At 60.0% G+C, this 24,843-nt stretch overlaps 16 protein-coding genes across 16 annotated transcripts in view; 7 read left to right on the plus strand and 9 right to left on the minus strand.

The window, feature by feature from the left end:
• Nucleotides 1-212: 212 nt before the first annotated feature.
• SPRG_11892 (hypothetical protein) lies at nt 213-959 on the plus strand (the record flags this gene model as incomplete). Its single annotated transcript, XM_012350772.1, has 2 exons — nt 213-437; nt 480-959. The coding sequence occupies 2 exons, from the start codon at nt 213-215 to the stop codon at nt 900-902; spliced, it is 648 nt and encodes a 215-aa protein (XP_012206162.1). The 3' UTR covers nt 903-959.
• A 1,063-nt stretch (nt 960-2,022) lies between these two features.
• On the minus strand, nt 2,023-4,143 carry SPRG_11893 (hypothetical protein; the record flags this gene model as incomplete). Its single annotated transcript, XM_012350773.1, has 6 exons — nt 2,023-2,205; nt 2,231-2,338; nt 2,389-2,503; nt 2,546-3,084; nt 3,134-3,924; nt 4,002-4,143. The coding sequence occupies 6 exons, from the start codon at nt 4,141-4,143 to the stop codon at nt 2,023-2,025; spliced, it is 1,878 nt and encodes a 625-aa protein (XP_012206163.1).
• Nucleotides 4,144-4,294: 151 nt separating this feature from the next.
• Nucleotides 4,295-8,872, minus strand: SPRG_11894 (hypothetical protein; the record flags this gene model as incomplete). Its single annotated transcript, XM_012350774.1, has 15 exons — nt 4,295-4,579; nt 4,698-5,076; nt 5,125-5,566; nt 5,618-5,735; nt 5,783-6,085; nt 6,129-6,175; nt 6,205-6,552; nt 6,607-6,989; nt 7,035-7,294; nt 7,350-7,610; nt 7,673-7,771; nt 7,831-7,932; nt 7,982-8,363; nt 8,409-8,460; nt 8,515-8,872. The coding sequence occupies 15 exons, from the start codon at nt 8,870-8,872 to the stop codon at nt 4,295-4,297; spliced, it is 3,819 nt and encodes a 1,272-aa protein (XP_012206164.1).
• Nucleotides 8,873-9,261: 389 nt separating this feature from the next.
• On the minus strand, nt 9,262-10,937 carry SPRG_11895 (hypothetical protein). The gene is made up of 4 exons (XM_012350775.1): nt 10,265-10,937; nt 9,992-10,189; nt 9,732-9,946; nt 9,262-9,678 (listed from the first exon to the last, which is right to left on the minus strand). Exons 1-4 carry the CDS (start codon nt 10,886-10,888, stop codon nt 9,294-9,296), a joined length of 1,422 nt encoding a protein of 473 aa, XP_012206165.1. The 5' UTR covers nt 10,889-10,937; the 3' UTR covers nt 9,262-9,293.
• A 298-nt stretch (nt 10,938-11,235) lies between these two features.
• Nucleotides 11,236-12,038, plus strand: SPRG_11896 (hypothetical protein; the record flags this gene model as incomplete). The annotated part of the gene is made up of 3 exons (XM_012350776.1): nt 11,236-11,401; nt 11,452-11,957; nt 12,012-12,038. The coding sequence occupies 3 exons, from the start codon at nt 11,236-11,238 to the stop codon at nt 12,036-12,038; spliced, it is 699 nt and encodes a 232-aa protein (XP_012206166.1).
• Nucleotides 12,039-12,085: 47 nt separating this feature from the next.
• On the plus strand, nt 12,086-12,991 carry SPRG_11897 (hypothetical protein; the record flags this gene model as incomplete). Its single annotated transcript, XM_012350777.1, has 5 exons — nt 12,086-12,253; nt 12,298-12,340; nt 12,387-12,616; nt 12,667-12,761; nt 12,811-12,991. 5 exons carry the CDS (start codon nt 12,086-12,088, stop codon nt 12,989-12,991), a joined length of 717 nt encoding a protein of 238 aa, XP_012206167.1.
• Nucleotides 12,992-12,997: 6 nt separating this feature from the next.
• On the minus strand, nt 12,998-13,524 carry SPRG_11898 (hypothetical protein; the record flags this gene model as incomplete). Its single annotated transcript, XM_012350778.1, has 2 exons — nt 12,998-13,012; nt 13,090-13,524. 2 exons carry the CDS (start codon nt 13,522-13,524, stop codon nt 12,998-13,000), a joined length of 450 nt encoding a protein of 149 aa, XP_012206168.1.
• Nucleotides 13,525-14,327: 803 nt separating this feature from the next.
• Nucleotides 14,328-15,376, plus strand: SPRG_11899 (hypothetical protein). Its single transcript, XM_012350779.1, has 6 exons — nt 14,328-14,469; nt 14,514-14,569; nt 14,615-14,749; nt 14,792-14,916; nt 14,958-15,080; nt 15,134-15,376. Exons 1-6 carry the CDS (start codon nt 14,390-14,392, stop codon nt 15,248-15,250), a joined length of 636 nt encoding a protein of 211 aa, XP_012206169.1. The 5' UTR covers nt 14,328-14,389; the 3' UTR covers nt 15,251-15,376.
• On the minus strand, nt 15,214-17,257 carry SPRG_11900 (hypothetical protein). Its single transcript, XM_012350780.1, has 2 exons — nt 16,859-17,257; nt 15,214-16,799 (listed from the first exon to the last, which is right to left on the minus strand). The coding sequence occupies exons 1-2, from the start codon at nt 17,194-17,196 to the stop codon at nt 15,320-15,322; spliced, it is 1,818 nt and encodes a 605-aa protein (XP_012206170.1). The 5' UTR covers nt 17,197-17,257; the 3' UTR covers nt 15,214-15,319.
• Nucleotides 17,258-17,541: 284 nt separating this feature from the next.
• On the minus strand, nt 17,542-17,773 carry SPRG_11901 (hypothetical protein; the record flags this gene model as incomplete). Its single annotated transcript, XM_012350781.1, has 2 exons — nt 17,542-17,677; nt 17,727-17,773. 2 exons carry the CDS (start codon nt 17,771-17,773, stop codon nt 17,542-17,544), a joined length of 183 nt encoding a protein of 60 aa, XP_012206171.1.
• Nucleotides 17,774-17,878: 105 nt separating this feature from the next.
• On the minus strand, nt 17,879-18,477 carry SPRG_11902 (hypothetical protein; the record flags this gene model as incomplete). The annotated part of the gene is made up of 4 exons (XM_012350782.1): nt 17,879-17,927; nt 17,953-18,155; nt 18,207-18,327; nt 18,371-18,477. 4 exons carry the CDS (start codon nt 18,475-18,477, stop codon nt 17,879-17,881), a joined length of 480 nt encoding a protein of 159 aa, XP_012206172.1.
• A 355-nt stretch (nt 18,478-18,832) lies between these two features.
• SPRG_11903 (hypothetical protein) lies at nt 18,833-19,619 on the plus strand (the record flags this gene model as incomplete). The annotated part of the gene is made up of 1 exon (XM_012350783.1): nt 18,833-19,619. The coding sequence occupies one exon, from the start codon at nt 18,833-18,835 to the stop codon at nt 19,592-19,594; it is 762 nt and encodes a 253-aa protein (XP_012206173.1). The 3' UTR covers nt 19,595-19,619.
• On the minus strand, nt 19,612-20,667 carry SPRG_11904 (hypothetical protein). The gene has a single exon (XM_012350784.1). It carries the CDS (start codon nt 20,651-20,653, stop codon nt 19,649-19,651), a length of 1,005 nt encoding a protein of 334 aa, XP_012206174.1. The 5' UTR covers nt 20,654-20,667; the 3' UTR covers nt 19,612-19,648.
• Nucleotides 20,668-20,914: 247 nt separating this feature from the next.
• Nucleotides 20,915-21,718, plus strand: SPRG_11905 (hypothetical protein; the record flags this gene model as incomplete). The annotated part of the gene is made up of 1 exon (XM_012350785.1): nt 20,915-21,718. One exon carries the CDS (start codon nt 20,915-20,917, stop codon nt 21,716-21,718), a length of 804 nt encoding a protein of 267 aa, XP_012206175.1.
• A 1,015-nt stretch (nt 21,719-22,733) lies between these two features.
• Nucleotides 22,734-23,418, plus strand: SPRG_11906 (hypothetical protein; the record flags this gene model as incomplete). Its single annotated transcript, XM_012350786.1, has 2 exons — nt 22,734-22,828; nt 22,881-23,418. The coding sequence occupies 2 exons, from the start codon at nt 22,734-22,736 to the stop codon at nt 23,416-23,418; spliced, it is 633 nt and encodes a 210-aa protein (XP_012206176.1).
• Nucleotides 23,419-23,700: 282 nt separating this feature from the next.
• SPRG_21062 (hypothetical protein) overlaps nt 23,701-24,843 on the minus strand; it is a gene marked incomplete at both ends in the record, with an annotated part of 1,306 nt that continues 163 nt past the window's right edge. Inside the window, 6 exons of the mRNA XM_012350849.1 lie at nt 23,701-23,794; nt 23,836-23,862; nt 23,920-24,128; nt 24,182-24,265; nt 24,319-24,487; nt 24,542-24,810. Of these exons, the coding sequence (XP_012206239.1) occupies nt 23,701-23,794; nt 23,836-23,862; nt 23,920-24,128; nt 24,182-24,265; nt 24,319-24,487; nt 24,542-24,810 (852 nt within the window). The remainder of the gene's footprint in view (nt 23,795-23,835; nt 23,863-23,919; nt 24,129-24,181; nt 24,266-24,318; nt 24,488-24,541; nt 24,811-24,843) is intronic.

The following is a 24,843-nucleotide window of genomic DNA, read 5'->3' on the forward strand; positions in this document are numbered from 1 at the left end:
GTGGCAGCGCCTTGGCGTAGAAAACGCGGGGCCCTGTCCCGCTCGCGGCCGCCGGATGAGCTTTCTTGCGCCGCGTCGCAATGGAATCGGAAAAGAAAGAGCAGCGAGGGCTGGCGCTTCGGACGCCGGTTGCTCAAGATGGGTGGTGCACCGACGTTGTGATTCTTTCATGACTGTTTTTTTCTCAGATTTGAATTGGCTTTGAAGGGATCATGTCGTTCAACATGGCCCACGACCGCGATGTCCTCAACGGCATGACGTACTACGAAGTGCTCAAGCTGGCCAAGACGCACCACGTGCAGAGCACCAAGTACCGCATGAGCAAGGCTTACATGATCAACGCGCTCTTGGGCATGGACCCCAAGAGCAACGTCGACTACCTCGACTGCGAAGACAAGATTGCGGCGGCGCACGACTTTCGCCAAGTGCAGGACGAGGTTGTCCCTCTGCTTCTGACCCTTATTCAACTCTTGCACTAGGTCGAAGAGTACATCTTCCAGCACGACCTCGGGTCGACGGACGTGCTGTTGATCTCGTGGAACGAGGCGTCGATCAGTCACATTGCGCAGGCGCTCAAGGTGATGACCAACGCGGTGCCGCACTGGTCCAGCATGAAGAGCATGGAGGCGATGACGCACGAGCAGCTGCTCGACGAGCTCATGGCGTACCTCTGCTTTGGCATCGAGCGCGTCGGCCGCGTCATGGTGATGCCCGAGACGCCCATGGAGTGGCTGCTCTTGGGGCAGCGCCTGCGCGACATCTCGTACGACCGCTTCATGCAGGACTTTGCGCGCTTCCCCAACGTCTTTCCGCTGGCCACGTTTACGCAGGTGCGCGCGTCGCACTACACGACGCTCCCGATGCTTCCGATGCCTCACGGCATGAAGAGCTTGTTTGAATGAGTTGGTGACGCCCCGTGCACGATGCCTGTGTACTGCAACGAGTAACCCTAATCCATGCTACGTTTCGCCTGCCATCAATGGTTGCCCGACGTGCATACATACCGTATCAGCGATGGACTCGTGCCGGTGGACGGCCGAGTCGCACGCGCTCAGTGGTGGTGGAGCTTTGGTGTCACAAAGTCTCTTTACATCTTCGTGTCTCGAGCCTTGCACGCTTCTACGACAGCACCGCAGTGGTTGAGTGGTAGACGCACATGTAACCACAAGTGGCTGTATTTATGGTTTGAGTACTCGTCTAGTTTGATCCATGGGAGTCGTAAAGCACTGTGCGTCATAAAAGACACTATAGAGTCCTTGTGGCGTCGAGAGCACCAGGTAGAGACAGTAGATGGCTCCCGGCACCAAGTTTGTAAACGTGTGTCGGGAAAGTCCAGGTAGCAGTAGCAGCTGCCAAACCCACGAGCTGGCCATAGCGTCCCACTGCCCGAGGCGCAAGACGACCGTCGGGGTGGTATGTTTGTCCTTTGGCAGCACCCACGTGACCTGCACGTCACGATGAGTGTTCATTTCCGATTTTCGATGTCGGGAGGGTGACGACCTTGGCGGCGGTGGGCGAAATATCACGAAGCGTAACACTGGCCCCCGGAATCGAGGACGGACGGTGCGTCGCTTTGGCATACGCGGCCGCAAAGCTCTCGTGGAGCGATCGCCGGGCCAGGCTGGACGGAAATTGTGCCGTCCATGTCCGGCAGTTGGCTTGATGCTAGTAGGCCACGCAACCTCGACATGACGAATCGATGGAGAATCAAGTACCCAGTGCAAGCTTCGCAAGAACCGCGGAAGAAGCTCGGGCGATGCGCTCAAGTCCATCATCGCGCACACGTAGTGGCGCAGGACGAGGCTCGTCTCCACGTCGGTCGGTCGGAGCCAGGACCCCATTGGCGCACTCACGACGTTGGCTTCAATGGTCTTGCGCCATGCGTGCTCCCGAAGCGGCGCTTGAGCGGCCTGCACAATCGCACGTCTTGCCGCCAAGCACGTTCGCTAGTCCCATATCGTTTACCACGAGGTGAGAGAGTGGTGTGACATACCAGACGCGTCCAGCGCTTGATGCAAGTCGCTACAACTGCGGCGCGGTACAGCAGAGCTTGGCGAGCTGCCGTGCACTTCGGCGCGAGGCGTGGGGGCTCTCCAAAGATCGCTTCCACGTCGCAAGGCGGCAAGTCACCACCAAGAAGTCGCTCGTGGCAGTCGAGTGTGAGTTCGCGCAGGTCGTAGCCCAAGGCGGCGTCGCGTAGCTGGACTTGCATCGCTGTATACATATCGACGCAGAGGGTGCGCGATGCAGTCCACGACGCCTGCATCGCATCGCAGTCGACGCCGTCGGGGTCGGGGTGGTGCAGGAGAAACACGGCTTGTTTGTTCTCGATCGAGCTCTAGTCGACAGCGTTGAGGACGCGCGACGGACCCATTTCGAATGGTGTACAAGGACATATTGCTGGCACTGGGAGGGGCCGGAAATGGCTTGTGCGTCGGCGCATTTGATTTCGAATCGATTGAGCACCAAGTTGTTTTCGGCGGCAATGTAATGTGCGCGCGCCCTACGCATCGACTTGAAACATTGACACTTTGAAAGAAAATACGATGCATATTCTTCCGAGAGCGGGTCGACCTTGGCCCACTCGTTGAGATCCATGCGCTTCAAATGCATGGCCTCGTGGAGCTCCGCGCGCAGCATGTTGACATCGCGCGCCCACGTCATGGACGCCTTTGCATTCAAGTAGAGCATCAAGTGCACGGTATCGAGCGAGCTGTACGGTGCAGACGTCATGTATGGAGCCGCGATCGCATCGGCTTGCTTTTGGCGAACCGCTTCGTACGCGGCTTCTTCGCGGCCGCACGCTGCCTCGGCGGCCTCGAGCAGCCACGTCGCCGCCTCCACCGTGTTGCACCGGTGCTGGACAAGCCAGTGGTCGGTCGCAAACGCCGCTGTTTGGTCCATATACTCGACCCAGCTCTTGCTCGACGCAGCGGCCAATGTCGTCTCGAGATGCGTGTAGGCAGCGAGTCGCCTGGCACTTCGTTTTGACGTGACGCGCGCTAGCGTCGTATCCAGAAATGCACAGCGAGCCTTCATGACCGCGGCAAGCGCTTCTTTGCGAACGGCTTCGTCTTGCGTCATCTACGGACATGTGGATTCGACGCATGGTTAGGGGTGGTAGATTGGCTACGTGCAATAGGTCGGATTCTTGTCGCAAGAGCCGTGCGAGGAGCCGTGCGCGGTTGGACGCGACGCAGTGCAATCGGGCTTGCTTTTGAACTTCGAGCCGCAACATCGTGGCTTGAATGAGATGGCTGTCGGCAAACTCAACCGTCACGTCTTTCTCCGTGACGACGCCATTGACGAAGAGCGCAACGTGGCACTCGATATCTTTTTGACGCTTGCGCTCGAGATGGACAATGGCTTCCAGCGCCGAGTAGAGCCAGTGCTGTGCCTTGGTGAGGGCGATGCACCCGCGCAGATGCGCCCACGTGGCTGACTCCCAATCGTGCCGTCGCAACGCCGCATTGTGCGCACAGCGGGCCAGTTGAGAGGTTAAGAGATCGCGATCGGACGCAAGGGCGACCCGCTCCGTGTCCGACGCCGTCGCTTTGGCAAACCCGTCGGCAAAGCACTCGGCCTGGAACGCCGCAAGGGCGTCCCAGATCGGTTTGGTGTCCTTGAGGTTTTCTTGCCGCGCATACGCCTCCAGATCGCTCTCGACGGCCGCGAGATGCCGCAGCTGCCGCATTGCGAGCACCAAGTGCTGTCCGACATGAGCGTTCGCGTCTTCTTGGTACTGGAGCCGGCGGAGCTGGTGGCGACAGCTGCCTTCGCTCTCCAGTGCCGCGCGATAGGCCTTTTCCGCATCGACGCGAGGTGTTGTGACGGCTACCACCTCACGGATGACAGCTTGGAGCTGCGACGACGCCAACTCGACAAGTTGATGGCATTGGGTGTGCCACGCCGCATGGCAAGCGGCTACATACGTCTGCACCAAGGTGTTATAGGTTGTACGGAAGGATGGTGGCGACGCACTTGATAAAAAGATGCAACACATCGCCGATGCCGGTGCCGGAGCGTCCGCGCCGTGATCTCGACTCGGATGCGCTCGTGCATACTCGCCAGACTTCGCCATGCATCGGCCGGTCGACCGTTGTCCTTCTCGCACCACACAACGTCACCCAAGAGCGCACTCATTGCCGGTACTTCGCCTGTAGACAACATGTCCACACACGACGACACGGCAAAGACGTCTGCAAAGTGCCGGGTCACGTCATCGACGTGACCGCAAAACGCTTGAATCTAAAAATAGACGTGGACATGTCACGATGAGTCGCGATCGAACGGTCTAGTTGAACAAGTGTACTGCATGCAGCGCATGGGCTTCTCGGAAGAGGGTCTGAAGGCTCTGGAGGGTGCTGGTTTCCCAGCCAACGATGTCGTTCATCGCTCGCTGCAGAGCATCCAAGTCGAGCATCGGGCTCCTCGCAGACGAGAGCGCAAACGTCTGAATATTACAGCGGCCGTAGAGATGCTCGGCCTCCACAGGAATCGACGCGACGTACGCAGCTTCCATCGCGTCAATTTCGCCTAGCACACTTGTCACCGTCTCGGCCATCGACGCCTCGATCGCCTACGCGTCGCGTCTTAGCTTCGCGCCTCGTCGCAGCCTACCGTGTCCAGCGCAGTGAGCGATGTGTACAGATATTTGTCGGCTTCGAGTCCAGCATTCGGAGGGTCAAATCGGTCACAGTCTCGAGGTACACGGGCATGAGTTGGTGCAAGTGCGGAATGCCGACGCGGTATCGCTGCAACCCGTCGCCGTCGTCCAACGTACCATCGCCTACCATGTGAACGACACGGCTTTCGAGATCGCCGGCAACTCCGGCCAGTTGGAGTGCCGCACTTGTGATCCGTGCCGAAATCGCAGCAATCTGAGTCGAGAGACGATGTGTGTGCACATGGTACTCGACAAAGACTTCGGTCGCCGTCTCGTTCCGGGCAACGCCAGCGGCGGTGACGCGCTCTCGCGCCGCCTCGAACGCCGCCGTGTCCGCACCAAACCGATCACAGAGATGGGTGCAGTAGCTGCTTATGGCGTCCGTGCGGGCTTGGGATGCCGCGGCGTGCCTACAATGTTCAGGAATTCAGACCATTTTCCTTTCTCGCAAAACGCACAGCTCCGTGGCGCTGCCCACCGCGCGCTCGGCGTAGAAGCGGCGCAGCTGCGGCAGCGTCGACGTCGTTGCCTCCGTTTTCCACACAAGCGGCGAGACGGAGGCGACGCAGCGCGCGCTCTCCAAGGTGTCGGCCACCTGCTTGGCGAACGCCACGTAATTCGATTTCGAGCGTTGGAAAAAGAACGAGCAGTGGTAACATGGGCTGCGTAAAAGCTGCCGGACATCGTCGATAGCGCCACATAGCTCGCACTCAAAGTCGGTCGTGTTCAGAAAAACCGAGTTGGCCGCCGCCGGAAGGTGCTGCAGCAAGTGCCGTCGGTTGGCATCCCACGCCGTGTACGGGACATGTGGCCACCGCGCTTGGACACTCGCTGCATCGAGATACCATGCGTCCAGCTGGACGTGCACGATCGGACGACCGCTGCTCACATACGACACCACTATGGTGGTTGCGATGATATGCTTCGACTAACGCAGCACGGCAATGCTACCTTCGTCGACGGCGTCGCGCCGCGTGCACAGGGCGTTGGATGTGACGACAAGCACGCGCGCGGCGTGGGCCTTGGCGTAGCATTGGCGGGCTGCGTCGCTCACAGCCACGTCGGCATCCTACGCAAAACAGCAATAGGAGAGTGCGTCACACCACGTGGTTGCACCGGCGTCTCAGGTGCGATCGCAACGGACAAGAGCTGTTCGTCGGCCCACCAAATCGGGTAGACGTGGCTCTGCACGACGGGACAGAGCGGCACGAGTGTACACTCGTCGCGGTCGTTTCGGAGGCTAAACAAGAGCGCTTGGACGGCGTTACGGACGCCACGCGACTCGCACGGCGCGACAAGCAGCGTCGCAAACGGGATTAGCGCGCTCGGTATGGGTCGGTCCTTAAGAAGCTCGGCAAACCGCGCTTGGCCCAACGCAAGGCGGGACCGGAGAAAAGCTACGTACTCGTCCTCAAGGGCCTACATCCATCCTTGAGCAAGCGGCTATCTATATTGAGTGTACCGGCTGAAGGGCCCGCAAGGCCGACGGGTCGAGGGCCCGCCGTGCATCTAGCTGGGCTTGGAGTCGGGGATCGCACTGCGAATGGCGTCGGCTTGGCTGTCCATGTGCTTCCATTTCGACGACGTCATGCGTGTGAGGAGGACATCCTTGCTGCCCCGTACATGGGTGCGTGTCTCGGTGAACACAGGGAGGCGCGTCATTTGCGTCTCGTGGAGGCGCGTCACGAAGCGTCCGAGCACACTGCAGATCTCGTCGTCGGTAATGAAGACGGGCCGGCGCTTCAGATCGTCTTCGACTTGGCGCAAGTTGCGAAGACTCTCGTCGAGCTTGGCGTCGGCGTCGGCCGCGTTGCCCTTTGCAGTGAGCAGTGCAATGGACTCAACCCACTCGATATTCTTGGGCTCCTTAGTCGTCGAACTCTTCCCTATGCAGCACTCTTACTGCTAATGTTGTAGTAGAATCGTGGTTGATGTAGTACGGGCAGGGGGGCTGGACGAACGACCACTCGCCTCCATGTCAACTTGGTGGCTGCTCCCTCGCTTGGGCGATGGCTTTGGCGCCAAAGCGGCGGCCAGCAGCGATACTGTCTCGTCGATCACGAGCATAACGTCTTTTCGCTGCTCGACGGCGGTCACGTCATCATGCATTGCTTGCAAGCTCGCCTGCTCTGTTTCCTTTTGCGCGCGTAGTTGCTCAAATGACTTTTGGACCTCGGCCACGTCCGTGACGGTCCGATGGGCCAAGTACGTCCGCCGTTGCTCGTAGAGCCGCGCTGCCTGCGCCGCTTCGGCGCGGACGCGCCCTACGAGCTTGCAAGACGGCTCGTCTCGGAGACACCGCTGCAGAGCATGGTAATGTGGTCTAAATTGGTCACTTTGTAAAATGAATGCATCGCAGTGTACGTACAAGGCGAGCGACGACCGAAAGAGGAGCAGTGAGCCTGCTTGCACGCTCACGACGCGCACATGGAACGACTCGTCGGCAAGGCGATCGCTCCACTGCCACTGACCACCGAGAAGCAGCACGTCCGAGTCACAGAAGAGCCCGAGATCCCACTGCATTGTGTGTCCGTCAGAGGTCACCGTGTGGCTCGCCACCGTCGTGTCGTGCTTGGGATCCAATGCAACCTGGACAGCGCCCGTGGTAGTGATCGTCAGTGTGACGTTCTAGGCGACAAGATGACCAAAGACATACTCGCAGTCGATTGTCATGGTGACAGACCTTGGCGAGCACATGCGTGACGCGGTGCGCCACGTCGGCCAAGATGAACTCCAAGTCGGTGCTGGCGGCAGCATACACGACAAACTGCAGCGCGTGGCGAAGCAGCGGTGCCACCGCGGCTGGTGGTGGTGCGAGGCTTAAAAAGTGCAGCATGCACCAGCTCTGCAGTGGGCGGTAGACATCATAGAGCTCGTCGGCAGCATCTGCCGGGCGCTCGGAAAGGATGAGAAGTGCGCCAAAGCTCAGTGCGCTCGGGTGCTCCTACATCTCGTCTTGTTTTCCATCGGAAGGCGACGTTCAGAAGGCACCTTGTATGTATCTACGAGCAAATGCAGCGAGGCATCGACGACCGGCGCCAAGGGCAACGGCGCGCCGGGCGCTGGCTTTTGTAGCACATCGATCACGTGCTTGATGGCTTCTCGCTAGGGCAGCGTTTTTGCTGATGAAATGCCGCTTTCAGGCAGAGAAAGAAGGTGCGTACTTGGCCAAGCGGGTCCATGCGCCGCCACGCAAGCAGGGTTGGTGTCGGGCGACGTGTTGTGAGAAGACACAAGTCCGTGTGGACAGGAAGCGCTCCGATAAACTAGACAAATCCATCCCGATGGCTCTCCCTTTCTACATACTGTTCGTACCGTCGTCAGCGCCGTCGTGTAGCGTGTCGCATCCTGCGCGCAGGTGGCTGTCGCATCCAGGACCACGGCGACGTGGGCCAAAAGGCGGCGGCTACTGCTATCGCGGTGCGGTGCTACCTGCACCACGAAATTGTCGACGCCGTCCGAAGAGTCGTCGACCGGTGCACTGTGCAGCGTGAGCTCAAGATGCGGGTGGGCATCAAGCTGCAGAGGATGCAACGGCACGTAGCGCAGTATGGGTTCAAATCCGACGAGCACCAAGTCGCGTCCGCGGCCGCTCAAGTCGAATTGGACTCTGCGCATGTTGCCGTCATTGAGACGCCAGTAGGCACCGAGCTGGGCCAAGCTCGGGTGGTCAGGCGACACCTCGCGGTGGCACCACCTATTATCAATGTTGTCACATCCACAACGCTCATCAAACACAGACTGCTGGAGGACGTCGAGGGCGAGCGTCGTCGTGGTCCAGAGCCGCACTTCGCCTAGCACAAGCGACGATCGCGCTTGCGGCGGTGACCAAGCGAGGCGAATGCAACCATCGTGCAAGATAGGGTCGACGCGTTCGCCCAGCGACGTGGGCTCGAGCGGCTGCGCAACGCCTTCGCAGAAGAGGACCGGCGCCGCAGCGCAAAAGACGGCAATCCAGTGCTGCACAACGTTCGCGACTGCGCAAGGCGACGTCGTCATCCACGTGCGCTCGTTGCAGAGGAGCAGCGCATGGCCCGTCGGTAGGACGCCAAGGCCGCTGGTGGCGTGGTGGAAGAGCCAGACGAGACTCGATGGGGCGAGCGGCGGCCGCACGATGCACTCGAACGTGCCGACGCAGGGCGATACCGCTTGTGCCGAGACGAGCGACGCATTGGGTGGCACCTCGAGCGCGTTGGCTTGCTCCATACAAAGGCGTTTCGCTCAAGATCCGCCTCCACACTTGAACTTGAACAGTCCATGTCGGCGCTGCTATGGCGCTTACGTACTGCTGTGTTGATGAACGCGAACCAATGTCATCTCGATCCATGGCTGCGAGAGTCGATTTATTCGTGGTATAGCCACAGGCGCTGCTCGGAGCACGACAGAACCTCCCAACCCAACGTGAGCGCGTCGGTGCAAAGCACTCGATGGAATTCGCCTGGAGGCTGTACGCGGCACGTTCACAGCGCAGAGACGGCGGCCCACCACGATGAATGAGCACCCCACGCAATGGTGTGTGTCTCTCGTGTTGCGCTCGCCGGTTCAAGTCCCGTCGCGACCAGGAGATCGTTTCAATCGCATCGACTCGCACGAGATGCTTGTGTCACGCGCGATTGTATTAGCGTCGTTATTTGTGCGGCGCAGCGAGCACGAGCCGCTTGAAGAACTCGACGTCGCGCGACTCGAGCAGCGGGTGCTCGCGCATGAATTTCTTGCGCATTTGATCGCGCGCATCGGTCTCTTGCATTGCAATGTAGGCTTCGCCGAGGCGGACCGCCGCGACCTTCTTCATGTCGCGCGGCTTGGGCAGCGTGCCGTCCTGAATGAGGTTCTTGAGGTCGTCGAGGGCGGCTGGCAGCTCTTTCTTGGCCCACGCTTTGCCATCTTTGGTGTCGAGCCACAGCTGCGCGCGCCCGACAGCTTCTTTACCCGCATCGTCGAGCAATTTCGCTTCGAGCGCATTGCGCGCGCTCTCGGCGGCCTCGTGGCAGCTGCGCCAGAGCCCGTCCGCGCTATCAAGAGATGCATCTCAGTCGTCCAGTTCATTCTTCTCGGGCTCCAGTACCGGGAGGCGCACACGCGCGCAGTGTCGAGGGCATACACGACCTCCTCGTTGCGCTTGCTCTTGCGTTCGGCTTCTTGGTGCAATCGGATCTTCTTGCCATATTGGATCTTGAGCCGAATGTTGCATTCACGGTAGACGTGCCGAAGCAGGTCGTACACTTCCGTCGCTTGCATCGACGGCTTGCGCTGGAGCATGCGCTTGGCTATGTCCAGCGGCTACACCAAAAGCTACGGCGTCGCCGAGAGAGGTTCCAAATGCACCTTCTCGTGCTTGTAGTTGTCGGCGATGACGGCAAAGACGGCGGCGTCCGTCTCCTTGACGAGGTACCGGACGATGGGCAAGCTCGAGACGCGCGCACTCCAATGCAGCGCGTTGTCACCGTGCGCATCTTGGTGCTCGAGCGTCGCTCCATACAAGACGAGGAGCTTGATGATCTTGAGCTTGTCATTGAGATGCCCCTAACCCGAATGAACCGACGAAAATGGCAAAAAATCGACGAAAATGGTAAAAAATCAACCACGTTGATGGCGCACCTTGTATGACCGGCAGGCTTCAAGCAGCGGCGTGCAGCGGCTGTACGCCGAGTCGATGCAGTTGACAAAGAGCCGCAGCGCCTCGAGGCCTTTCGTCGCTTGGACAAACATGGTCGCGTACATGACGATGTTGACGTGGCCGTGCCAGCACGCGTAATGGAGGATCGTGCGCCCGCCGTCGGCTTCGTGGTGGCGAAACACGTCCCGTTTCTCAACTTCGAGGAGGCGCCGGAGCTCCGACACATTGCCCGTGGACGCAGCTTCCCAGATCGTAGCGCAGGATGGCGGCGCGGGAACGCTGGGCTTGGGAATCGTCTTGCGCCGGGTCGTTGCACTTTTTGGCGTCGGCTCGCGCTCCTTCCAGAATGCTTGGCTTGTCTCCATGCGCGCAAGTGCCTTCTTGAGCCACGGCGCGTGGCGAGGCTGTGTTTCGGTGATGGACGCAAAGACGGCCGGCGACAGCCTCTTGGGCAAGGGCGACGCGGCCTCGTGGTGGATGTGCTCGGCCGATGAGAGCTGGCGGTGTAAGTGCAGTGCGCGGATCTCCTTGGACGTCACTGCGTTGTTGCCATCGGCGTCGGCGAGCTGCAGCGACTGGAACGATAGCGTCCGTGTCGAGTCCATCCGCCGCGTCCTTTCGATGCGAATGGATCTGATCTCGCTTAGGATGCCACGTGTTAACGCCCGCTTGTCCATATAGGTTAAATACGGGGTTAAAAGACCAAGAATTGCGTTAAACGCCCCGCTGGCTGCGATGTGACGCAATGACGCCGTGGGAACAGGCCGTGGGCCTCGTCAATCATAGTGTGTGTGTGTCGATAGGAATGCACAGACCTGCAGCAAACCGTCGCGACGACGACAGAGACGTATGCAAGTTGCCCGGACGGTAAATAGGTTTAATGTTTAACCTGGTTGAGCTGCAACCGGATGCTTTGCCAACCGCATTGCGTTTGGCTTGCGGTCGATCGATGATGGCGTCGGAAGCCGAGATTGACGCGACCTTCAATGCTGCTGTCCTGCGCATGACGCAGGCCGAGGCCTCCAAGCGTCATGAAGCCGTCGTGCACCAGCATGCGATGCAGCTCTACGGGCTGCTGCAGCAAGCCACGAAAGGCGACAACGACACCGACCGACCGCGTACCCGCCGAGGACGCTGTCGCCTGACGACCTCACGTTTTACGACGTAGGCTGCCCCATCAACAACACGGGCAAAGCGAAATGGTATACTGTCAGCCTGGCAACGCGGCGAGCGCTCATGCCAGCTGGTAGGGATGCGTGGACGGCGCGCTCGGGCATGGCGTCCGAGGCGGCCAAGCAAGAGTACACACGCCTTGTCGCGTCCATCCTGCCGCCGACCGACAGCAGCGCGCAGGTGCGTTGTCGAGTGACCATTATCTATCGATCTTCACGCAGCGACAAACCTCAGGAAACGACGGCGCGCGGGCTGCAGTTGAAGCGCTGGACGCCGTCGCAGGAGCAGGCGCAGCAAACGATCTTCCTCCATCTGCTCGTGTACGTGGGCGTGGCCATGTTTGCAATCCATGTCGTCGTCGTGCTCGCGCAGCACATCAATGCGGTCTGCGCCGTCAATGACAGCGTGCTCTGTGCGGCGTGGCATCAGTCCTACTGGCTGCGTCTCGGCGGGAGCTGGATCAGCGTCGGTCTTGCAGTCGGCACGCTCCTCCAAACCCACGTATGCGCTTGCAGCAGTGGAGTGGATCATGATGGCCTTTTCTCTTGTTGATAGGTCGTTCAGCTCCTCTCTGTCTTGTGACGGTCCCACGCGTCCACGGCCGTGGCAGTCGTCGGGACGCTGCAACGATGCTCGTCGAGTCGTGCCCGCACCTCGCCATGGTCAAGAAGTACAACCTCTCCATGGGCAAGGTGGGCTCCGCGACCGAAGAGCACCCTGTCATGACGTTCGTGCCGGATGCATCGTCGACGCCATTTCCGCCCTACGACTCGCCGATCGAACACCCTTTTGAACAGGTCTGGAGCGTCGATTTCCTGCATGTGGCGCCTCAGGCGAGTAGGCTGCGGACATGCACTTTCGGCGCTTCAAGGAGCCTTTTCCGGGTTGGTAGCGGTCGAGGAATGGGCTAGTGACAATATTGTCAAGTAGATCCGTTCGAGCCGGCGCTTGTGGGCATCGATACCACGATTGACGTTGAGTTGACCAAGTGGAACTGCGTGTACAAGCAGCGCAAGCTCAAGCTCAAGTACACCGTTGCCTCGATCGTCATCGAGGATGCGACGCTGTCTAGGAACACGGCGCCGGGCTTCATCAAGCGCTTTGCGGGCGACGAGTTCATCTTCTTCATCGAAGAGTCGCTCTGGGACAAGGCCAACGACGTACGACGACGTGCCATTATGGCTTGGTCTCATGCCGCGTGCTACACTAGGTGCTCTACGTGCGCGGCTACAACGAGAGCTTCGCTGACCTCGCGCTCGTCCGCAGCTTTGCGATCTACGCCGCGCATCCCGAGAACGACGGCTGGTATCCCGTCCTGCTTCTAGATGCATAGGAAGCGAGTATGGGGATGTAGGTCCTCGGTCATGCAGACGGGCTCGGTGCAGATGAGCAACAAGTTTGGCTTCCTTCGCTCGACCGTCGAGGGGTTCGTCAAGGAGAGCTACGCCAAGACGAGCACGAAGGCGCTTGCGTACCTCAAGGTGCGCCTCGTCGAAGAGCGCGCCGAAGCCGAGGTGGCGACGAATATGCCGTAGACTGGACTAGACGCCGCGTGTCTTTTATAGTAATAAATGGGACATGTAGTACGTATTCCACTCTAGAAACGGGATCGCTCACGAGGCAGTGGCGCGACCGCGGCCGACTGCCGGAGCTCGAGCTTGTGCTGGAGCGCGCCCCACTCGCGCGAGACGTTGCACACAAGGTACAAAAGGATCTGGCCCATCGTGCTCAAGCTTGTCGTGAGCAGCAGTCCGTCGAGGACGAGCGTCGTCGGCGCGGTCGCCGGGCGCAGTGTGTGGAAGAAGACCATGGCCAAGCAGGCCAGCGCAAGGTGGAGTGCGACGAACGCTGGCTGGCGCACGCCCGTCGGATTGACCCACGTCAAGGCAAACAACGCCGGGCGCGGTGGTGGCGACAGCGTGGACGGTGGCAGGCGGGCGCGGCAGATCGGGCACGTGTGCTGGCGCCGCCGGACCCACTCGGCAATGCACGCGTAGCAGTAGGCGTGGCCGCACGGCGACGTCCACGCGGCCGTCGCGGGCTCGAGGCAGATCGGGCACGAGAGCATCGAGTCGAAAACCAACTTTGAGCCGTTGGCAAGGTTGACACGAGCGTTTTTGATTCGATATAACGGACCGTGCACGCGCGCTCACCGCGAGCGAGGCCAAGGACGACGACGAGGCGACGTCATCGGCAGCAGCGACGCTATGAGCCGTCACGGGCAGCGGCGATGCGAGCAGGCGCCGGACGCACGCTCGAGCGATCTTTGGCCTGTGACAGAGATAGTGTCCGGATGCGATCCGGCGCAGAAAGGCCATGTACGGTGCAATGTACGCTTCCAGCAAAAATCTGATGATGGACTCGGACCTGCTGCCTGTCTGCCGCAACGCTGTCGCTGAGGCGGCTTGTCGCGAGGTGGGTCCGAGGCGAAAGCGCACTGCGTGCAGAGCCTCACGATGCATCACTTCAACACCAAGCGAGATTGCACTTGAACGACTCATCGCTTCTTCCGCTCTAGCACACATCTTGATAAGCGACATCATAAGAAGCGAAGCTCGACATAGAGCGAGCTAGGGCCGAGCCCTCGTGGTGTGTACAGAGCCAGAGGTCGCTGTCTTGTCGAGGCCAGCGAGCCCACTAGCCTCTCTGCCTTTGCACGCACCGACAGACAGCTCTGCGTCATCCTAGCAACCTACGCCCAGCATTCATGGACGTCTACTAGAAGGATAGGTCATCTATCGTAGTCCATCTTAGTCCATCTTAGTCGACCTTGGTTGGTCCATCGAGTTGCGGCGTCGGCAAGGAACCGATGTGAACCGGATAACGGCTCGTACACCTGTCGTACGGTACGGTCCGGTGCGTCATGGGACGAACAAAGTGTTCAGAGCTGCCGACGCCGCAGCGGACGGCCTCATGGCGGGCGCTAGAGGACCATGGACGCGCAGGAAGTCGACTCGTATGACCACCTCTTCAAGCTGCTGCTTGTGGGCGACGCTGGCGTGGGCAAGAGCAGGTCGGCAACCTCGCACGCGATGGGGTCTCATGCCTCCGTCTTAGCATGCTCTTGCGCTTCACGGACGACACGTTCGATGACCATCTCCAGAGCACGATCGGTACGTCCATGCAAGAAGCGCGATGCATGCCATGAGGCGGTGTAGGCGTCGACTTCAAGGTCAAGATGATGCAAGTCGACGGGAAGCGCATCAAGATGACGATCTGGGACACGGCGGGCCAAGAACGCTTCCGCACGCTCACGAGCTCGTACTACCGGGGCGCGCAGGGCATCATCTTGGGTACGGTATCGTGTGTGCGTGGAGGCCTTTATCGTGCTGCAGTGTACGACGTGGCCCGCAAGGAAACGTTCGAGAACCTCGGGACGTGGCTGCAAGAGGTCGAGGTGTACAGCCCGGCCAACGGCCGCGACGTCGTCAAGCTTCTCGTTGGCAACAAGATCGACAAGGTATTCGCGACGTCGTCTACCGTGCGCTTCACAGCGCGTAGGAGCGTGTCGTGTCGCGGCAGGAAGGCGAGGCGTGGGCTCGCTCCAAGGGCATGCTTTTTGTCGAGAGCAGCGCCAAGACCAAGATTGGCATCCAGCAAGTCTTTAACGAAGTCGTCCAGAAGGTACGACGACCCCTGTCCTCCTCGTGCACAGCCTGAATGCATGGTCGATGCAGATCCTCGACAACCCGGCGCTCTTGGCCAACACGGCGCCGCGCAGCCGTGCGAAGAAGGTCAACCTCTCGGCCGACAAGTACGCGCCACATGCCAACGCGGGCGGCGGCTGCTGCTAAGTCGCCGCTGCACAGGATGGTCCGATTTCTTACATTTACTATTACGACTACAAACACGGTCCGATCGCCTCAGTCTTCAAACTCCGAGTACGTCGACTCGACGCTGCCCTGTCGCTGCATCGCGCATCGCGGATCGCTACCGTTGACGGACGCCACAGAGTCGTCGTCGTCGTCGTTGCTGCGGGCGTCGAGAAGGTCCATTAAGTTAGAGGGGCTCGTATCGAGCAACGCCAAGTCGCTCGTGTTGAAGATGTCGGTCAAGTCGCTGTGGCTCAAGAGCGGGATTACAGCGTCGTCCGACGAGCTGCTCTTGTCCTCGTCCGCATCCAACGTCGACCACGACGCACTCGAGACCACGGTGTCCGCAGCCGTCATCGCAGCGCGCAGGGCCGTGCGCCACGCGTCAATTGTGGCGTCGCCGTCCGCGGCCAAGACAACCTGCCGGCCGGACGAGAGCGTCACCTCGGCGCTCCACGACGCGTCGTCGCTGACGTGCATGACGTCTCCTTGCATCACGCCGGCTGTCATCTGGTCCGAGTCGTAGATGCAAAGCGTCGGGCCCTCGAGGACCGCGAACCGCCGAGTCCACGCAACGCCATCGAGGACAAGCACATGGCCGGTGACGACTGCCAGCGCCGACAACCACAGCTCTCGATCGCGCGCCGAGTTGGCGGCGACGACGAGGACCCGTCCGGACGCCAATGCAATGTCGATGGCAAACGCCCGCGCTGTCCCTGGCGTCGCAGCCGTCACGACGCCGTCGCCCAGCGGCGCACTGTCGAGCGACTTGCGGTACACAAGGGACCGTCCGTGGAGGGTGAAGAAGCGCCGCTTCCACGACTTGACGCCGCTGCCTTCTTTTTGCAGCCAGCCCATGTGGCTGCCGTCCACGCACTGCATTGGCACGTCGGCAGCAATGTCTTCCAGCACGGCTAGCCACGTGTCGGCCTCGGCTTGCGTGCTTCCTGCCACGGCGAGCCGCCGGCCACTCGCCAAGTGAATGTACAGCGCGAACGGCCGCTTCGTGTTGACGCACACGTCGACGACGTGGCCGAATCCCTTTGGCGGCGCGCCGTCGGCGTCGCTGTACGAGAGCTGGTTGCTCACGCCGTCAATGCTAAAGTAGCGCTTCCGCCACGCCTTGACCGTCCGGCCTTTCTTGAGGAGGTACCCGCAAAGGCGCGGCTTGGGCAGTGTGCGCACGCAGGCCGTAAAGGCCGCGTGCCACCGCGCGAGCGCGTCGTTGGTTTCTGCCGCGACGCGCAAGACGCGGTCGTTGGCGTCGAGCTGCAGCAGCATCCCGAGCGGCTTGTGCATGTCGAGCGAGACGCCACACACGCGGCCTTCGCCCTTGGGGTTCTCGCCTTGTTTGGCAAAGTACGCGACGTGGTCGCCTGTCAAGACAAAGAACCGGCGCTTCCAATTGCGCACGCGCTGGCCTTCCTTGTAGAGCCAGCCGCGCTGAATTGTCGTCCCGCCGCCATCGACGACACAGACGACCGGCGCGCCGACGTGCGTATCTCGACGCACGACAAGCGACGCTCGGTCTCTGTCAACGAGCTTCGGAGCACGAGCGATCCGCGCGCGTCGGCGAGAGAGGAGCGAGACGAGGCAATCGAGGACGCCCGCACATCGAGGAGCGACGGTCTCGCATTGGCGCCGCACGCGGCCTGGAGCGCCGTGAAGCACTCGTCCAAGTCGGTGGCGCTGAGCGTATACATCTTCATCTGTCGGCCCTTGACGTCGTGGAGCACGAGGCCGTTCTTCAAGCCAAAGTTTTGCGTCACGTCGACGAGCACGAGGCTGCCTTTCTCGCGCGGGTTCGGCTCGTGCACGCTGCGGTCATAGTACGTGACGTGGCGGCCCTGCACGACTAAGAACCGCTTTTTCCAGGACTTGATGAGCGCGCCCTGCTTGAAGACAAAGCCGCTCCAGTCGCCGACCATCGCGCTCGTTCGCTCGGTTCGTCGGTCGTTGGGTTGTGCTTGTCTCTGTGGACGCTTGCAATTTTTTCATTTTTACTCATTTTTCACAAATTAGAAAGGGCAATTTGAAAATCCAATCCGAAGTCAACGGCAATCTCGCCGTGACAACCATGTGACACAGCAAGAGCTCCAGCAAGCATTCCCATCGAGCCCATCGCTGGCCCCGACCGACTATTAGCGTCGCCCACTACAGTAGACGACGATACTACATGCGCGACAAGGAGGAGGACGATGATGACATGTAGTCGAATCCTTATCGTATGACGTCGGACGTGAACGCCGGCTTGAGAGCGCAGTGTCCTCGAGCTACTTGGCCAAACGACGGTCCTTGGTGAGGAAGGCGCCAAAGTGGAGGGCGCCAAAGTAGTCTTCCGAGACGAGGTAGAGGGGCAGCATGACAAAGACTTGGGCGATGAGCATCCCAACAATGTTTTCCCAGCAGCTATGGAGTACATACGTAGAATGCGCAGGAATAAGAGGGCAGGTCGTACCTATGGAACGAGTACGCGGTGTGAAAGATGGCGTACACCGAGAGCATGAGCACGAAGAGCAGCCAGAGCGAGAGCACGTGTTTTGAACGCGCTCACGGCCCGATCCCGCTGCAACACCTTCCACTCAAAGCACGACGTCGCAATAAAGTGCGTCATGTAGAGTACGATGTGGTCCGCGTGGTCAAAGCTGTCGATACAGCGCTTGTTGCGGCGCAGCGGCGCGTACCAGCACGAGGTGGCAGGCGGGAAGAGCGCCTTCTCGACAAGGTTGAAGGCGCCGTAGAGCACCAATGTGCGGTAGATCATGAGCGAAAAGTACAGACCCAGTCGGTTGTAAATGGCCGACATGTGGCGCGACGTGACGTTGGGCAGGAACATGGTCAAGCCAAAGTTGACAAGGGCCGCAACGAGCGGGAGGATCCACGCGCCCTACATCGCATTGCGTGCGACGGCTGACAATGACGTAGTGATACAGCGTACCTGGCCATGGGTGAGCTCGTGCAGCTCGCTCATACCGGCGTAGCATGGCGCGTGGCTCGATTCGTCGCAGCACACGGCCTTGCTGTCGGGGTTGCGGACGTCAAGCCAGTTGGACGAGCATCTACACGCGCTTAGCCGGGGTGCATGGCGCTTCTCGGACGTACGGGCCAGACACGCGCGTGTACTTCCACGGGCTCATGACGCTGCAGTAGAGGACGACGACGGCAACGACGACGTTGGCCGCCACGAACGGGTCGCTCCATTGGGGCATGCTGCTGCAAAATGCCACCGCAACCGATTATGGGCAATTCCCTCACATCTCGGAATTTTGACGTGGCACATGCCACATGAAACGCACCCCATTGGGTTTAACGTTAACTGTCGTGCCACCGAGCGACCGCTACGAGCTCTTCTTTTGTTTGAGCGCCCTCCAGCAGGCGTCTGTGATGGGCGTAAATGGGCAGTCGGTGGTCCTCCAAATCCTGCGTGACGGCCCACCGCATGTGCAATGTGAACCTGCAAAGTGGTGACGTGGCGTCCGGATGAAGCTCGACGAACATGCCGAAACTAAATAGGCTGCCGAATTTAATTTCCCGCCCGTTGGCTTGGATCTGCTGACGTAAAGCATGTTTGGTATCCTAGCGGCCAAGTCCGAGGCGGGGCTGCGCGACGACCTGGCTGCGTCTTGCCGCCTCTTTGCCTCGCACGCGTGGGCCAACTTTCTGCTTCATGGCCAATTCCTCTCACTCCGGCTGCCGGCAGCGAGCGCATCGGTCGTCGCCTTCTTGATCAACCCGCCTGGAATGCTCCTCGCCGACGTCTGTGCGAGCGACCTTGTCCGCATCGACGTCTTGCGCTTGCCCGATGGCCAAATCGACGTGCGCGGCCTGCCGAGCAGCGACAATGTACAGGCCATCGAGCTCCACGTGCATTTGCATCTGACGCACGCCGCGTCGCCGGAGCTCCAGTGCTTCTTCCAAGCGCAGACGGTACCTTGTGCTGCGGTCGCGGCCATGAGCTGCGGTCTCTTGCCCATCTGCCAAGCAAGCTGCTTTGCGCTCCAGGGCGGCGCCATCCGATGGACGGTCGTCGACGCGGCGCGCTGCCCGGTCAGCGCTGTTCACAAGGTTGTGCTGTCGCACGCGTTTGGGACGATCACCGCCGGGCGGGCCGTGGCCGAGGCCTTCCACTACATGTTCTACACAGCGAATGCATGCGAGATGCAAGTCGGTGCCGCCGCCGCGGGCCTCCGCCACCTCTCGTTCCCGCCTACGGACATTGCCATCACGCACTTTGCGGTGACGATGGAGCGCTTCCAGCAGCAAGGGCTCGGCCACGCCATTTTTGAGGCGCTGCGACGCAGCCTGCCACCAAGCTACAAGCTGTAAATTAACATGCTTAGCAACTGCCGTTGGAAGAGAAATGTGGCCATGACGATCGCATCATGGCTCGGTCCGAGAATTCAGAGACGACAAGCGAGTGTAGATGTGAATGACGCTTGGCTTTTGGATCCGCTTGGCACCGACAAAGTCGAACGCGCTGTCGGGCAAGGGCTTGGCGTGCGCGAGCTGGTAAGGCGCCGAGGTTGCCAGCACCTCAAGAACGCGCGCATTGTACGCAGGCTTGTGGCAGCGCTCGGGCAAGATGAATGCGATCGCGGTGGCGCGCCACTCGAGCGCGCAGTGCCGCAGAAACGCCAGCACAAGATCGTCGTCCGCGTCCGTGTCTTTGGCCGAGAACGGCGGGTTTCCGACGGCAAGGACGCGGGCCGACGCTGGGAGATGGGTCGCGGAACGGAGAAAGTCGCCGACCGATACAATGTCGCCCAGGCCCAGCGATGCTGCTTGCTGCGAGGCACTGGCCGCCACGAGAGGGTCGATCTCGAACGCCCGAACGTCCTTGCCGCCGACCCGCTGAATGGAGGAGAAGAAGCGGCCGTCGCCGCACGATGGCTCCAAGAAGACGCTCGCCGAGAGCTCGGTGGGCGTAAACAGCGCTTCGAGGCCCGCCATGGCTTGGGCTATCGACGACGCCGACGAGAAGAACTGCCCGTGGTCCTTCGCGGCCTTTTGGGCGAGCAGCCGCGCCGACGTGGCTGCCGTGCGCTCGGCGTACGCAGCTTCGTCCAAGAACGCGTGGGCCTCGTTCGCAGGTAGCTGCTTCAGAAGAGTTGCAAGCCACTTGTTGCAGACCGAGAGCGCTTTTGCGAGCTCGGGCTTCTTGCCAACGGCGACGTCGTTGAGCGACCAGGACGATGCGAGGAGCTTCTTCAGGCGGCGCATTGGGAGGCGCTCATGGGCAGATCCTTTGAGCAAGCGGTGCAGCGTCCGGTCGATGTGCTGGATGTCGGGCAGCGTCCGCGTCAGCAGCGCCGAGTCCTCGCCGTCGCGGTGGCATAGCGTCAAGCGGCCTGACGCCAGGTCATACCCCTCAAACGTCACGGCCATGCCAACCGATGCCATTGGCTAATACACAGCGCTCGCCGATTGGTCAATGTTTCCCGCGCTTCTTCCAGGGCCCAGGCGTAGCCGACCAACGCCATTTGTATGTGCGTCTTCCTGGCTGTATGTGAACGATGTGATAGAAAGCGACGACCATGCCACCAAGAAGGTTCGAGTACTTCAATAGCCCGGTTAAAATCAAGTTCCAACGTCCTGCAAGTGCAACTTGAGAAAAGGCACTCATTTCTGAAATTGCGCTTGCCCGCCATGTTCCTGACACTTGCTCGGACGGTGCGCCGGCGCTCGCGCTTCTTCTCCATCGACATCGTTCGCCCGAGTGCAGGTCCCGCGAGCTTGGAGCCGGAGGCAAACGCGACCGACTCGGTCAAGACCGCCCTCCAGCAGAAGCTCGGCCTCCAGAACGACTCGATCGCCGCATGCCATCGCGACTCGAACCGTGTCGACTCGGAGCAATCGCTGGCGATGGAGACGGTTGCGATTCCACACGACCGCAGAATCAGCAACCACGATACAAACGTGCAAAAGTCCAAGGAACAAGACGTCCAGGTGAAGACCAAGGGTTCGAACGCCTTTATTATGGAGGCCATTTTGACGCTGGAACAAGACATCGTGAAGCTCAACGCCACTTATGACGCCATCGATGCCACTTATGACGCCCTTGGCCCGCGTCTCGACACTTGGGACAAACGCCTCGCACATCTTGAGGCCTCCAGCTTCAAGCGCAAGCGCGACCGCGAGCTGGACGAGCTCGGGGCCTTCATCGCCAAGTACGCCAACTTTTGCGCGCTCAAACTCTGCGGTGACGTACACACGGACGCCAACACGGATGACGACACCGACGATGTGGACCCGTCGCTGGTCGCCATCAGCGGGCGGTGCAGCGCTCATCCCATGTACAATTACGCAAGACTGCGCGCGATCATTGATGCGATCACGCTGGACGAGTTTCCCGACTTTCCGGAGACCAAGGCGTGCTGCCACGAGGCGCTGGAAGAGTTTGAGCGCGAAGCCACGAACGACCAGAAGCATCCTTGGCGCTTTGCCGACTAATGGCACATCTATTCGTGTTTGCTAGTTGTCTTTGTCTGGACAGGGCTGGCCAAAGCCTCTTCTGGAGGGCAAGAAGTTTGCGACAATCTGTCAAGCTAGAAAGCAAGCTCATAGCAATGCCTCGTGCACTGGGAGTAGTCCCAAGCAACCCCATGACATTGGTGCAGAGCTCTCTGTCATTGAATGCGTCTTGCGCGCTTGACGCGTCGCTCAATACCGGTACCATTGATTACCATGTCACTGTTTGCGACTACAGTCATGTTTTGCCGCTCCATCGGATGTGCCACCATTCAATCTTCGGACGCTTGTCAACGCTCACTTCAAGCCGGGGAAACCCACGAGATTGCATCGACCGAAGTACCCAAGATCCTGTGAGCTCCACGCTTCTGGTCTGAAACCAAAGCGAGTCCAAGACCCTCGAATCTGTTGCGGTACATGTACCGTTATAGTTATGTATTATATAACTGGACGTGCGTGAAAAGCTCTTGCACGCGCCTGGCTCTCTCGCCAGTGGCTGTACACGTCCTGCTTGATTGGTATGCTGGAGGCCAGCGGATGCTTCAAGTCGACACCACCCGAGACGCGGATCCAAGAAATGACGGGAATCTAGTCTAGTGCAAATGCGCAGTGTGCACCATCGTACCATGGACGTCAAGACTTCGACAGTGGGACTGTAATTTGGCGCGCAAAATCTTTGCGATCTTGTAGTCTGCGCATATCCATTTATAGAGGTTTATTGGATTTGAAAACTTCTAAATGAGGCGTGTACAAGCGCAAAACGCCGCAGTATTATTATTACTCTTGTCAAAGAAAGAAAAATGCAATACGAAGGGTATTCGTTTTTGAGAGGAATCCGGCGATCCACCGCAACCGGATATGTCTCAGTTTCCAAGTTGCCGCAGCCGATCAAGATGCTCTCGACCCTTGCGCCTCCGCCCGCTCTCAACCGAGCGTCCCAAGCTGCTCATGATCGCCTTCGCGTCTGCGAAGCTTCGAGCTCGAAGACGACGCGGTGATGGTCGACGTGCCAACGATGCTCGCGCGCAAGCTCGGGTACTTGCCCGTCGTCCATTGCGTCCGCAACGCGACCGGCAACACGTTCCAGCGACCGTTGCCGAAGGACACGGTCGAAATCTACGACGACCGAGTCCTTCGCCAATAGTCGCTGGAACGTGTCGCCGGTCGCGTTGCGGACGCAATGGACGACGGGCAAGTACCCGAGCTTGCGCGCGAGCATCGTTGGCACGTTGACACTGCAACAAGCCATCGAGGACGCTAACGCCCGTGCCGCCGACTACAAGATGCGTGTCGACGTCGGGGAAGCGCGTATCAAGACTCTGGAAGCCGCCAACTTCAAGCTCAAGCGCGAGTGCGAGCTCGATAAGCTCGGGGAGTGTATCGCCAAGTTTTGCATTTTTCGCATGCAAAAACTCCGGGGTGGCGAGCCCTCCAAGTTCAAGATGCACCGCGCGAGCAACGCTGACTTCATCGGCCCGTCACTGGCTGCCATGAATGACCAGCGGAAGGCTCGCGCCCATCCCGCGTACAACTACCCACGCCTGCGCGCGACCATTGATGCGATCACTCTCAGCGAGTTTCCCGACTTTCCGGAGACCAAGGCGTGCTGCCACGAGGCGCTGGAAGCGTTTGAGCGCGAAGCCACGAACGACCAGAAGCATCCGTGGAACTCTGACGAGTAATGGCATATTTATTTTGCGTTCTGTTTCTGTCTTTCGTCTCGACGGGGCTCGCCACAACCCATAGCTCGATCTATCGAGTAGACACGCGTGTCACGTGAGCAGTCCAGTCATTATCGTATCGTCGATGATCTTGCATTGCAGTGACTCATCCCTTCATGTACTTCGAGCCGCTTGCAAGTAGTAGTGGCGCGCACGCTTCTATCGCGGCCTTCCGAGAAGACCACACAAAATGCAAGAAGACGGTAATAATGGAAACGCATGTGGGCATCCAGCTCGTTATCTTCAATACGACGTCGTACTGTAGTTGACGGCTTGGCCAGCGACCAGAGGCGGTTCCACACGGGTTGCAGTCTGCCGGCGGGCGTCGATCCACTCCCTAATCCCCATGAACCAATGTCACTTTTCTCGACGACGTACCACACGAGCACTTGCTGGCCACGGTGCCTAGCATCAGAGACCCATATGAGCAATCACGTTTTGTTGGCTTCGAGAACGTCTTACATGACGTGGCGCTCGCGCACGCGTGCATCCCGCTGGACGTGTGCAGCGATGCTCGTCCAGAGACGCGTGGCCTCGCGCGAGTCGCTGGCGTGGGGAAAGAAGCGCTCTAGAATCTCGCGGCGCAAGCCGTCGACGGCGCCATCGAGTACGTTGTCGCTCTCCTCGAGACGCCGGAGTTCGCCGTGCACCGCTTGGAGCATCTTGGTAAACTACAGCATGCACGCGATACTGTAAGGAGCAGGGTCGTCACGGCTCGTCCTACCAGCAGCTTGCGGTACTTGCTCTGCTGGACCTGACTGTAGAGGTAGAGTACGCCGAGCGCGCCAAAGAAGGTCGACGCGTAGATCTACGAAGAAGAGAGACGATACACCAACGATGTCGTGCGACTGCGCGTCGTACGTAGAGGTGTTCGTGCAGCTCCAAGACGGTCCAGCAGAGGGCGCTGGCGTCAAGGACTGTCAACGCGACTTGTCCGTCGTCTTGAAAGAAGCGTGTACTGCTCTGCGCCGCGAGCTGCGTCGTCGCCTTGCTGTACGCCGCGACAAACACCACGTCGCTGCTCTCCTTCCTACCGTAGCAACCATGTATCAACACACGCAGCTTGAATCACACGAGACGAGACCAGTTGGCTTGGTTGCGGAGGTAGCCGATCTGCTCCGTTGCACTGACTACAATCTGCTGCGAGCTGCCGTCGTCGTTGCCAAAGAGCAGGAGATCGACCCACGACCCGTTGCAGAACGCCGACGACGCGCGCCGCATCAGAAAGCTGTCGATGAGCTCGGCCATCAAGTGGGCGTCTTGGCGCACCTGGTCCGACTCGACACAGCGCCGCTCGACGAGGACATACGGCTCGCGGCACGAGTGCAGTTCGCCGCTGTGGCAGTGGCCAAACTCGGGGCACCGGTGGCAGTGCAGCGACGGCAG

This window comes from Saprolegnia parasitica, assembly GCF_000151545.1.
Source record: "Saprolegnia parasitica CBS 223.65 unplaced genomic scaffold supercont2.70, whole genome shotgun sequence".
NCBI classification, from domain to species: domain Eukaryota; phylum Oomycota; class Saprolegniomycetes; order Saprolegniales; family Saprolegniaceae; genus Saprolegnia; species Saprolegnia parasitica.

Coding starts and splice junctions, on each gene's coding strand:
- SPRG_11895 (XM_012350775.1), bottom strand. CDS start 10,888: ATGGACTCGACACGGACGCTATCGTTCCAGTCGCTGCAGCTCGCCGAC. Junction 9,947..9,991: donor ACAACTACAAGCACGAGAAG/GTGCATTTGGAA, acceptor CTTTTGGTGTAG/CCGCTGGACATAGCCAAGCG. Junction 9,679..9,731: donor GCGCGCGTGTGCGCCTCCCG/GTACTGGAGCCC, acceptor ATCTCTTGATAG/CGCGGACGGGCTCTGGCGCA.
- SPRG_11899 (XM_012350779.1), top strand. CDS start 14,390: ATGGACGCGCAGGAAGTCGACTCGTATGACCACCTCTTCAAGCTGCTG. Junction 14,570..14,614: donor CCATCTCCAGAGCACGATCG/GTACGTCCATGC, acceptor GAGGCGGTGTAG/GCGTCGACTTCAAGGTCAAG. Junction 14,917..14,957: donor TTGGCAACAAGATCGACAAG/GTATTCGCGACG, acceptor CACAGCGCGTAG/GAGCGTGTCGTGTCGCGGCA.
- SPRG_11900 (XM_012350780.1), bottom strand. CDS start 17,196: ATGGTCGGCGACTGGAGCGGCTTTGTCTTCAAGCAGGGCGCGCTCATC. Junction 16,800..16,858: donor CGGGCGTCCTCGATTGCCTC/GTCTCGCTCCTC, acceptor GCTCGTTGACAG/AGACCGAGCGTCGCTTGTCG.
- SPRG_11904 (XM_012350784.1), bottom strand. CDS start 20,653: ATGGCCGTGACGTTTGAGGGGTATGACCTGGCGTCAGGCCGCTTGACG.